The sequence below is a fragment of the Rhopalosiphum padi genome, chromosome 2 (assembly GCF_020882245.1).
Source record: "Rhopalosiphum padi isolate XX-2018 chromosome 2, ASM2088224v1, whole genome shotgun sequence".
NCBI classification, from domain to species: Eukaryota; Metazoa; Arthropoda; class Insecta; order Hemiptera; family Aphididae; genus Rhopalosiphum; species Rhopalosiphum padi.
In genome coordinates, this window is record NC_083598.1 from 71,516,891 (window position 1) to 71,530,270 (window position 13,380).

The following is a 13,380-nucleotide window of genomic DNA, read 5'->3' on the forward strand; positions in this document are numbered from 1 at the left end:
TTAAAAATAATCAAATAAATTATTATATTTCTTAAGTTCCAAGAGAAGATATTAACAAAATAATAAAATAATGAGTAAATTTAAATGCAAATATTTATTAATTATTATTTGTTACTATATACCTTGTAATATTTAACTTAACTTATAATTTGGTTTAATCTCGTTTAAAACCAGGTTTTCTGATTTCTGGTGGTACATATGTTAAATCATCTTTAAGGCTCTGGTCTTTAATAACTGTCTTTTTCATTCGTTTCAATTTTTCTTCTTTAACAAGGTCATGTTTGTGTTCATTATCAAAGAAGAATAACAACTGTTCTTTTTCTTTGAGATCCAGTTTGGCTTGTTGAACCTTCTCTAAACGTTTCAACTTATTCAAATGCTCAAGGTACCTAGACAGCTCTTCTCGTCTGAAGGATTCCCATTTTTTGTATACCTAAAATCAAATTATATACTATAGATAATATTTTAAGTTTGTTTTACTTTTACATACCATTTTTTGATTTTGTATTTCTGTTTCTTCATTTTTAGTTACAGCCTCATTTACAAAATTTTTTGTTTCTTCAGTCAAACTTTTGTTTTCGATTTGCAATCTTTTAAGTGCGTCTTTTAGCTTCTCAGCATTTTCAGGTGCACGTTTATCTATTGCAGTAACTGCCAAATCTACTGTTTCTAGGTAAATAGAACCATTAAGTTTTTCTAGTTGATTACTTAAATCATTCCATCGGTTATAATAAGCTAATCCAAGAGTCTTAAAACTGTTGCCCAATATAGCATTATCAATTTTACTGCTGATTGCCAACATAGTTTTTCCAACTAAGTGATCACCGTCTGCCAAATCAAAATGATCATCAAAATAAGGATTTCTTAAAAAGTCTACACGTACTCTTCTATCTTCTTCATCGTCGTCATCATTATTTGTTTCTTTTGTTTCTATTTTTGCTTCTTCCCATTCAGGTGGATTAGTGATATATTTTAAACAGGAATATAACCCCATAGCTTTGGTAATATCATTGTCTAATTCTTCTTGTAACATTTGGTTGGAAACAACCACTGCAGCATTTCGAATATCATTGTCTTTAATGAAACGGTCCATTAGTAAGTTACAGAGATAGTAGTCAGGGAAAATTCCGTAATTTAGCCGATCCTTCAATATCCTGATAAGGTCATTAACACTATTAGATGCTACAAGCAATCGCACAACAGCATGATGTGTTGATGGGAGCATAGTGCCAGTCTGTGCTGACAAACGAAACTTATGAGTGAGTTCTTCCAACTCCTCCAAGTATGTACTATCCGTCAACGAGTTGGCAAACACGTCTAGATCCACGGCACTAATTTGCTTAGAACCGTGTTCCAGTGCGGTAGACAACTTGTGGTAGAGCAAATCGGGTTCGACTTTTTTCAGCAACGAACAGTCCAGCCGTTCTTGCCACACATCATCGCACCTGTACGCTTCAGACAGAAACGACCTAGTCCAACGCAGTCGGCAGCCAGCTAACGTGGCCAGAGATTTCTTCAAAGCAAGCATTGTCAGTGACTTTGACTAACGTGTTTTATGTTTTTTATTTTTACCATAAAAGCATGATTAATATTTATTTAAAAAGAAAAAAACGTTCAAGGTAACAAATTAGTTTCAAAAAATATTAATTATTACTTATTACTTATTAGTTCATAGTTGATAGTAATACGAAAATATTTGCTCTTCGGTAAAAAGTAAAAACACTAAAAACTAAAAAGACATGCCAATTTATTATCAATTACATTACAAGCGGCCTATTATCATATAATGATAACACCAGATATCACGTGTATCGATGAATTAATTATGCATGATAAATGTAGAATCATAAAAATTATCCGCTAGATAGCAGAATATAATTCGTTTTTCCTAAAGATATTTTAATTAATTCCAAGATAAAAATGGCCCAATATTCACAACGATACAATAATTGATTAGCCTACTTTGATTTCCAAAGTAAACTCATTAATAATTAATTAAGTTATTTACATTTTAGTATTTTACTTAATTAAAATATTTGACCTAAGAGATTTATTCAGCAAAACCTATTGAATACAAATTTCTAATTTCTTTATTATTTTATATCATAAACATGTGAAACAGTGGCGCACACTAGAAGGTTCTAGGGTAGCAGACTAACAACTGCTACTCCTGAATTTTTGGCTTGAAAATGTAATGGTACTTTCGTGCAAAAATGATACTCAAGTTAACACAGACATTGTGATTAATACATTTGCCAATAATTGAATAATATCAGCATATTAGAAAAAGCATTATTGTACTAATTTCCATTTATTTTTAGTATTTGAAAGCGATTTGATGGGTAGGTGGTATATTTTCCATTGAACGTTGTAACCCCTATTTATACTTAAGTGTGCTCCACTGATGTGAAATCAAGTTATTTAATAATTTTTATTGTTTTTGTCATTCTATGGTTCAACGATGACGGAAAATCGTCTGAATAGTAAATTAAAATAGTTTTTTTTTTCATATTATTGCAAATTATATTAATTATATACAATGTAAATTTTAAGTCTCTACTCAAGCGCGTCCGCAGGATAAAAGCGCACCAGGAGCAAGTTAAATTTTACTTATCTATAAATATATAGGAGACCGCTCCTATTCACTCATCAACACCCAGACCGAACCGCTGGGTCTAGAGACTTGAAATTTTTAGGTTCCTTAAGCAATGTAGGGGCGCACTAAGATAGGATTTTTCAAAATTTAACCTCTAAGGGGGTAAAACGGTTTTTTTATATAGCTATGTATTTTTTAATTGTTTAATAATTGGTAGTCATTTCTTCTAAGCGGTTGCTAGGATACTAAAAATATCAAAAAAAAAAAAAAATATATATCTAAAGTAATTAGACATATTTTTAGTATCCTAGCAACCACTTAAAATAAATAACAAACAATTATTAAACAATGCGTGCATAGAAAGCTGCTAGATGAAAAAAAGGAAGAGCTGCACTGCAACAGAAAATTATAAGCAGATTTTGTGAAGACTAGACGATTGTCATTGTTATAATTTAAAAATAATAATATAAGTAAATACTAGAAGAAAAATTGAGTTTTAATTGCCCCCTCCACTGATCGAAATCTTAACTACGCTCATGGAATAAAACGATGAATGTATTTATTTTACAATGATGTATATATTTTTTTGTAACCGAGTCTGAAGGTAAGAAGGTATTAGGCTTAGAAAAAAATAAAAAATGTAAAATCAATAAATCATAGGCTAACCATAGGGCATAGGGTATTGCCGATATTGGATATTTGAATCGGATCTATTTAGTTAATAGTATTTAGTTTGTCTAATCGTCAATCGCCACCGGGTATCAATCAATCGGACATTGATCCATGATTTCAACATTTTAAATTGGTATGTTGACAAATAGATCCGCGTCATCGAGATCCCGTTAACCATTCTGATAAGAATTGATACCAGATCCGACTCATTCAGATCCCGAGACAAAATGATACCGAGTCATTTAGATCCACTGACATTTACTGGTTCCATGGGACTGCATGCAGCCTATTTGAGACATCTAGATTTATTTACTATTATGGCGGCATTTTTAAATTCATGAAATCTAATTCGGCCTTTACACAACTTACATTTTAATTAACAAAAAATGTATATAATAATAATATACCTTGGTGACAAAAATATAGAAAAGTAAAAAATTATCAATATAAACATTAAATATATAAGCTTTTTAATATTATAAAATAGTAATTCTATCACCACTTACTATAAAATTGAACAGCCAACAATTACAAAATCACAAATAATCAACCAACAACTGACTACAACTTTATATTAAGATAAATAATTATCATGTCAGTGTATCTCTTAAATTGTTTCAGATGTGCTAATAGGTAATAAACCTTAAATGAGTATAATACATTATAGGACACTATACAGAACTTGATTTGAGTTATGAAGATTTGAACACGAATGTTGTAGATAGCAATATTATAGCATGAATTTAATTTGTTTTTTGCAATGGTTTCAATTATTTGTCGATAATACCTAAAAATAATTTTACTGTTATATAAAATCAAATCTAAATAATATGCAAACCGGTTGTACCTTTCCGATAACTACGAATGACTGATGAAGACCACATCTACTGTTTAGATCTGTAATTTATATACCTACTGTACAGGGTAAACAACATATTATTTAATTATACAAAAACTAGGTACTTAGAAGGTTTGAAACTTTGAAAACGTAAATACTAAAAAGTAAAATTATTAAAAAATAAAAATACAAGATATCATCAAATTAACGTATAATTATTATATACGTAAAAATTTAACATAACCGCAATTGTTTATTAGACATTCCAAGTGGTAACCTTTTAAAACTAAAACCATGGTTATACTAATTAATAATTCATTATCTTAATTTATAATATATGATATGTTTTTTGGCTTTTTTATGCGTTTTGAAAGCTATCTATTTAACTACTGGAAAATTAATTACACTAACCATTTAAATGGAATCTACATAAAATTCTCTATCGATAAACTTGAGATTTCACCATTTATCGTTCTTCTATGTGGGATTAATCTCATCCACAAACGGATAAGGACAATAGTTTTGAATAGAAAACATAATATTACACTTGTCATTTTGTAATTTACTATACTTATTAGTTAATAGTTATTGTTCAGCAGTCAGCACTAATACATTTTGAGACTTGTTATAATAGTATTAAACAATACAGGGATGTACGCAAAAAAAAGTTTTGGGGGATGTTTTTGAAAATCAGTTATAGAAAAGTAGAACTTTTTTTTAAAAAACATACAAATTTTTTTTATGAAAACTAGTTATACCTACTTAGATACGATACCTACTTTTTTAAGTATAAACATTGATATAAAGAAAAAATTACAATATTAAATCTAATTTTCACGAAGTTTTAGCCATTATATTAAGAATATCTTCACAGTTAACACCTATGTGCAGTGCTTGAATTGGGGGAGGACGTAGGGGGACAAAGTCCGCCTTCTTTTTTCTTTTTTTCTTTAGCGTACCTCTTCTATTTATTTAAACGGAACGCTGGAAACAACATTTGATGTAGTGAATTTGTAAATCATCAGTTTTTTCTGATGCAAAATATACCTATAACCTATAACCTATTAGAGCCATAATATTTGTATATTTGTATCGACTATGAAAAAAAAAAGTTGGTTAATAATAATGGGTAATTAATATAATCAATCGTTAGGCTGCGGCGACCACACCTAGACCTTTTTTCTATGCGACCGCTGCAATCCTAGATATTGTGAACGTAACTATTTGTCACTTTTATTAAAATAATATATAAAAGAAGATGTCAATATGTCAAATTTTTGAGTGTTTTTTCAACAAATTTTACACTAATTCGCTTTTGACATCGATTGGCTACAGTTGAGTTAATTGCTCATTTTTCATAGGAAATCTATAAAAAAAAAATATTCATAACTAAGTGTTTATAAATAATAAACTTAACTAAATGAACCTGGATATATGTATTACTAAAAAAGATCTTGTACAATAGACAATTATTATACGTTACAATTTTACAAACACTACCAAAAAAATAAATTAACATTTTCGTAATGTGTACAATGTTTCGAACAGATTCGTATGTCATTCAACGACGTCACAGCCACCGAATAATCGGATCAGAATCGAATCGCACGCGTTGTCAGATCATTACAGCGGCACACGAGACGGGCAGCTCAAACGAGAGCGATACACCCGTAACGCGGAACTCTGACGAGTCACTGGAACTGTGCCATATGCTCGCTAGATAAGACGTACGCGCGATTCGTCATTTCTGCGGAACATAACCCGCCGTAACTCTGCGCATGTCGACAATGACGATAAAGCACAGGGAAACAGGGTTTTACGAATATACGTTCTGTTTGGGAAACATACTTGAACACTTACGAATAACGTATTCCTACGAATGACTGTTTATCATATAACACGGAAACAGAAAAAATAAAATATGCATTAACGCAAATATTTAATACAGATATGACGATCAGTGTTCGCGCAAACGCAACAAACCAACCACTGATGCACTGCCCGAACGGTGTCAGACTTATACAGGGTGGTGCAGAGGAAACGCATGTTTTTCGAACCGCTAGTACGCGGCGACGGGAGGGGGTATTGACCTTGAACGAATGTTAGCAGACAGCCCATGCAATGCCGTTTCAGTCGTCATGGTGCCACAGCTCACACGGCGAGAGCATCCATGGCAGTGGTTCGACAAATGTTTCCAGGACATGTGATTTCGAGATTTGGCGATGTTCACTGGCCCCCTCGCTCACCCGACCTGTCGATATGTGACTTCTTTTTGTGGGGATATTTAAAATCAAAAGTGTACATCAACAAGCCTCGCACACTCGAAGACCTTAAGAATTCCATTCGTCAGGGAATTGAAGCCGTGCCGAATGAAATGTTGGAGAGAGCCGTAAGAGGATCCACATTTGTATCCAGCAAGAAGGACGTCATCTCAAAGACATTATTTTCCAAACCTAAACATGCTATGTAATTTCAAAAACGGCATTAAAAATCCTATCATTTAATACTTGTTTTTATTATTTTCAACCCATTGTGTCCCAGTAATTCAATATTGAAAAACATGCGTTTCCTCTGCACCACCCTGTATTATAGGCCAAAGTCGAATTTTGTTTGTGCATGTTAGAGCTGCGAATAGGTATGAATCAAATCACTATGTATTTAATAATACGAGTAACAAGCAATGTAATATGCAGGCAACATAATATGTTAAAGATCAAAAAATATAGTTACCAGATGCCTTCCCTAATCGCGCAAGTCTGCCCGAGGTGGGTCTTGCTACGACGGAGGACAGACAGTGAATGTCAGTGCTGGTCGTTTCGCTGGGCCTTTTATACCCGGTTCATTAGCGATAACACAGGACCGATATCGTGTTCTGTGACGGATAACAAGAAACCGTAGAAACCTCAATAGTGCAATCGCCGATAAAAGCACAATTTAAATAAAAGTTATTATGAGAATAAAATAATTATAATAATAATAAAAATATTAGGAATAGAATAATAAAAAGGAAAAGAAGAATCTAGAACCTTATCCGTGCATCTCCACCACACCGAATGGAAAAATCCCCCCTCTCAGACAAAAAATTAAAAGTTAAAATATTAAACAATTATTTATTATGTACAAACTTTTCACGGGATCTTAAAACTTCTCCAGAGCTTTTTCCAACACGTTCTTTTCGTATTCGCGTACCTAGTTAGTAGCGTCTTTTGACAGCCGTGCGTATTCACGATTTTTTCGCCGCACGACCGCCGACAACAGTCCCCCGGACGTTTTTCTTCATTCTTTTTATTTTCGCACATAGGATCGCGGACGCCGATCGATGTACGTGATATTTATTCTATCGTTATTGCTTTTTTAACATTGAAAACGTTATTCAATATAGGTACAAAAATAAATCCAAGTCTTTTTAACGTTTTTAATTATTACGCTTTTGATCAAGGTTTTCAAAAACGTTATTTTTCTATATTGTTTCCAAATATTCAATTTTAATTTTTTTTTAACAAAAATTTTATTACAAACTAGTCCAAACATCATTTAAAAATATTCATAATCTGATTTTTTAAGAATGAATTTATTTTTTAGTGTTAAAACAAGTGACTTGAAACATACAAAAACATGTATAATTTTTTTACGATTATATAATGTTTATATGTTGTTAAAGAAGATGCTCTATAATTTTTTTCATGTTTATATATTGTTAAAGCAATTGCTACAAATTTTTTTCTATGTTAAACTACTTAACTTTATAAGAGAAAGTAAAAAAAATTTGTTACAATAACGAGAATGTAAGTATTTTATTTATATTTTTATTTAATATTTAGGTTCCTATTAACTTCTTTAGGTTATCACATGAACTAAAATGTTTTTAAAAACCTTTTTTGAGTTCTAAGTAAAACGTATGGTAGGTTAAATGCTCAAAAACATTAAAAAAAACCTTACTGTTTCATGTCACCCAAAACTCAGTGTGATGACTTGGATCATCCACTTTTTATATTTTTTTTAACCAAGTTATGGTTAAATTTCATTTTTTTTTTTTACGCAAATATATTCATTTATACTGTGAGCCTATATTAGATTTTTTTCAAATTAAAAAAATTAATATTGAAACTGTAGGAGCCGGGGAAAGTTAAAAATCGTGTTCATTTTACCCGTGTTATATGGCAATAACGAAACAGTTTATACTTCGGGTGACGTCACGATGTGGCTTCTCCCACTTCCAAAATTTCAAAAATGCGAAATGAGGCAACCTGTATAATCTATAAACCTTGCGTGCCCAGGTCCTATTTGTTCATACACCGATACACCGTTATCAATAAATTAAATTTATCATTTATCATTATTTTGTGGTGCGGCTTTACAACGCCATCTATAATAACGGTTTAACATTTAACCAAATACTATAGCTGATTCTATAGTATTTGATTTAACGTTTTTTTTTTTTCATTATTCACAATATTCAGTACTCATTGGTCATTGATCATTGTCTATTTTCAAATTTCAAGTTATAACTTTATTAGAAATTCATTAAAACTTTTAATTTTATATTTTGTTGTTTAATTAGTTATTTCCTTTGTACACAAATTAACATCCAGTTAAGTAATGAGTTTACAATGTTCCTGTTCTGTAGAATGGTCGAACGCCCAAGGTGTTGTATTGAAACGTTTCAAATCATTGACAACAAAACTGGTATTGACTCGCAACAATTTTCGAGACATTTTCATTGATGTATCTGCTGACAAAGGTGTTGTTCACCGTTTAGCATTGAAAGACATTGCAGTACACAAACGTTTTGCTAGTGATGGCAAAGCAACAATCCATTTTAAAACTGATAAAGTTATGATGATGATTTCAAATGCTCCTGTTACACAACTAGCCGAATTTCTAAAGACTCTTTTTGTCAAAGTGACAGGACGTAAAGAATCGCCTCAGGTATATTATATTATATATTATTATCAGTGGACTGTTATGAAAGTAGTAAGTACAGTGTATTTTATTTATTTCTATTTGTGGTTATAGGTAAAAATCAGGGAACGACTATTAGCTGTTAAGAGTAGCTCAACTGAAGAAATCAGTCCTATTAATGTGAAGGATATTGGACGTGTTGATCATAAATTAAATGGTCCTAGTATGAAAAAAAAAAAATTGAACGATGAATTGGTAAACCACAATGTCAAAAAAAGTTATTTAGTTAATTTAAAAGACAAACTATCTGATGAACAGCAAGAGGTAGTTGAAGCTGTTAATACCAATAATAATATATTTTTTACTGGTAAGTAGTATATTATAATTGTATACATTAAAATTCAAGTATAAATCAAATATTAAACTACATACTGGGAACAAATAATACCTATTATTATAGGTACTATAATAGCTTATAGGAGAAAGTTACCTAGTTTAAATGGCACAGATTTCTTCTTTCCAATAATAACCTTACCTATATACAGTAAAACCCATTTAAGATGCTCTCCAAGGGACCAGTTAAAAATAGCGTCTTAAGAGGGAAATTGTATTATGTGGGTACAAACATTTTTTATTATATTTTACAATACATCCATGTTATATACATACAAATTATATTTTTTACAATTTGCAGAGTGAATTATTACATATAAAAATATTAAAATTAAATTAAAATATTACAATTATATTACCTATTTAAAAAAAAATCATATATCTTTCTTTGTTTCACATTTTTAATGTTTTTTGAATACAGGAAGTTTTCAATTATATTAAGATGATGTTATCAACGATGGTTATCTTCCGATAACCAGTACAAGTACACGTTTTTTATTCATTATCGTTTATATTAGTGAGGTATTTCTTTAAATTTTGTACAATGTATATGTATATACAATGTATTTTTATATTAACATCATTGACAAGATGAGCGTCTTATCCGGGAACATAGAGTGTATTATCCAGTGTTAAATACATGTTAAATGTTGTCAAAATCAAGGGACTCGTAAAAATGAGCTTATTAGCCGGGAAATCGTTTTAAGCGAGAGGTTAACCTAACCTAACGGGTTCTACTGTAAATATAATTATTTTTAAAGCTGAATTTTTTTATTATTATATTAAAAAATATATGGATTAGGTTTTTAAAAACTAAAAAATTGTATACTATAAGCGTGCAGTAAAAAATAAATAAATTCAAGTTCTAAAAAATTTAACATATTCTCATAGTTTAAAAATAAGTCATTATTTATTTATATTTATAGTTTATCAAATGTTTTAGTATATTATAAAAATTATTTTTAAATCTTTGATTCTATTTGAAAATAAAAAAGCAGGATTCAAATTTGCTTTATATTTTCAGGTAGTGCAGGAACAGGCAAATCTTTTTTACTACGTTACATTGTGAATACTTTACCACCTGATGTAACAATGGTAACTGCTAGTACTGGTGCATCAGCTTGTCTTATCGGAGGGGTTACGTTACATTCCTTTGCTGGTATTGGTAATGGTGAATGCACTATTGAACGAGGTATTGAAATGGCTTCTAAATCGTCAACTGCACAAGTTTGGCGTAAATGTAAAATACTTATTATTGATGAAATATCAATGGTAGATGGGGAATACTTTGAAGTGATTATTCTATTATTTTTCATTACATTTTAAATTGTAATTTCAATTAATTTTATAAACAATTTTTAATATTTTTTAGAAACTTGACAAAATAGCAAAAGCTGTACGTAAACGAGATGAGCCATTTGGTGGTATAAAATTAGTATTATGTGGCGATTTTTTGCAATTACCTCCTGTTAAACAAGGAAAATCTAGATTCTGTTTTCAAACTAAAACTTGGGCAGAGTGTCGTTTTCGTTGTTTCAACTTGAAGTTTGTTCATAGACAGTCAGATAATGAATTTATAAAAATATTAAATGAACTACGCTTAGGAAAGTAAGTAAAATAATATCTTGAAATGCTAAATAAACAGATAAGTTGATAAATTTAATAACTTGACATTTTCAGCATAGATCCAGTTACAGCAATAAAATTAAAAGCCACAGCATCTAATTTATTAGAACAAAATGGAATTGTACCTACACGTCTTTGTTGTCGAACAGCTGATGCTCAGATGATAAATCAAAAAAAAATATTTGATTTACCAGGCAAAGTATATAAATTTGAAGCTTTTGATAGTGGCCCAACTAAAACATTAGATGATCATACTCCTGTAGCAAAATCATTTGTTCTCAAGTCTGGTGCTCAAGTCATGTTATTAAAAAATATAAGTGTATCATCAGGGCTAGTAAATGGTGCTAGAGGAGTGGTCAAAGATTTTGATAAAAATGGTTAGTTGAAAGTCTATTAATTATTGCTATATTTGTATAGTATTTTACAATTTTAGTTTATATAATAATATAATATACATAATTGTATTACAGAAAGACATTATTTAATATTATAATCTAGAATATTTTATTATAAGCTTAATATTAGGTTTTTAAAATATTTCTCTGTGTACAGAGCAACACAAGTACTTGAGTAATAAACTCAGATGTTTAGTATTAATTGTTGTGTAACTGACCCAGCCTTTGTTATATATTATTTTTGTTATGGCAATGAGATACAAAATGCAAAAAAAATTTAATATTTAATATAATAACATTTTAGGTTCTCCTTGTGTCCAATTTAAATGTGGTAATACAGTAACTATTAAACCTGAAAAGTGGATTGTTAAAACTCCCACTGGACAATTTATTTCAAGACAACAGGTACCTTTGAAACTAGCTTGGGCATTTTCTATTCATAAGTCACAGGTTATTATTTAATATAATTAGTTATAACATAAATATAAATGATTATAATATATAATTATTTTTTTTTTTAGGGTTTAACACTGGATTGTGTTGAAATATCTTTAGGGCGAGTATTTGAAGCAGGACAAGCTTATGTTGCATTGTCTAGAGCTAAAAGTTTATTATCTTTAAGAATTTTGGATTTTGATAAGAAACATGTTTGGGCAAATCCTGATGTGATAGCGTTTTATAATAAATTAGATAGAATTATTCAATCTGATAAAATGTATACTTTGGGTAAAAAAAATATATGAAAAATTAAAATGTATCATTTAACTATATTATAATTTAAAATGGTCAAAGGTATCAATATGACTGTTATAATAGCTAAACTGTATATCTGTTAATATTTTATTAACTTGAAATATTAGACTTAAATTTAATGATGTTTAGCTAATTTGATCTCAAACATTTTTTTCTTTTTGAAAATGTATTTATATATTTAACTACGCAATTTATACAAACAATTAATATTTTTAGATTTATATATGTTTGTTATACCTACAATTACAATGGATTTTTTATTTTGGTTTTATGTTATTTTCTAATAATTATATAAGAATACATCAATTATTAATTATACTATAAATATATTATTAATATTTAGTTTGTCTTAAAAATTATATATACTTATTATTGTAGTTAATTTAATTTAATTTATTGCTACAATATAAACCATAAAAAAAAAATGTGATTTGAATAAGATGAATACTAATGTTTCACATATTATTTTATTAAATAAAACTAATTTTGTAATTTAATATGCTTTGAATAAATAAATGTGTTACATAATATTATTTATTGTAATTTATAATTTAATTTATGCAGGCTGTAGAGTAGTTATTGTGCTCTAAAAAATATTCCTTTTCCACAAGAATTGCGTACTGATGATATTTAATAACCACACAAATTTGTGTGTCAACCATATTTAATGACTACATGAGTTGCGTCTCAATGTAAAAACATTATTTCTTCCATTTTAAACACTTAGGGCTGTCAATAGAAGATTATGATTTATGACTATTGGTAGGTTATGAATATTGATTGTTGTCGTTGTTAGCAATTAGAAGTAAGCAAAATGAAAATATATAAGTTTAAATTATAGAAGTGTAATATAATAATTAAAATTAAAAATAATATAAAATTAAATAACTGCAGGTAAATACTTGATTGGAAAACCTAACCTTTTTTTATATTCTTTACTCAAACTAACCATTTAAACTGATAGCCACATGATTAATAAGAAGTATATAAGAATGTATTGCTTTTTAAGTGAAGAATTCATAATTTTAGGAATAATTCAGATTTGAGATGTCTTAATGTTTTATTATAAGTTTACTAGGAAGTAAAAAAAATACTAGTCACCAATGGTATATAATGATTACTTTTCAAGCCTGAATTGTAAAAAATTGTGTAAATAATTTTGGATACTTTTAAAAGTTCCATCCAAAAAATAAATATTGAATCAA

The 13,380-nt window shown here is 29.3% G+C and overlaps 2 protein-coding genes across 2 annotated transcripts; one reads left to right on the top strand and one right to left on the bottom strand.

Annotated features, from left to right (window-relative positions):
• On the bottom strand, positions 1–1,725 carry LOC132921480 (small ribosomal subunit protein mS27). The gene is made up of 2 exons (XM_060984518.1): positions 491–1,725; positions 1–433 (listed from the first exon to the last, which is right to left on the bottom strand). Exons 1-2 carry the CDS (start codon positions 1,526–1,528, stop codon positions 155–157), a joined length of 1,317 nt encoding a protein of 438 aa, XP_060840501.1. The 5' UTR covers positions 1,529–1,725; the 3' UTR covers positions 1–154.
• Positions 1,726–8,495: 6,770 nt separating this feature from the next.
• Positions 8,496–12,429, top strand: LOC132922388 (ATP-dependent DNA helicase PIF1). The gene is made up of 7 exons (XM_060985872.1): positions 8,496–9,035; positions 9,123–9,375; positions 10,426–10,694; positions 10,774–11,009; positions 11,082–11,404; positions 11,727–11,872; positions 11,944–12,429. The coding sequence occupies exons 1-7, from the start codon at positions 8,706–8,708 to the stop codon at positions 12,163–12,165; spliced, it is 1,779 nt and encodes a 592-aa protein (XP_060841855.1). The 5' UTR covers positions 8,496–8,705; the 3' UTR covers positions 12,166–12,429.
• Positions 12,430–13,380: the final 951 nt, after the last annotated feature.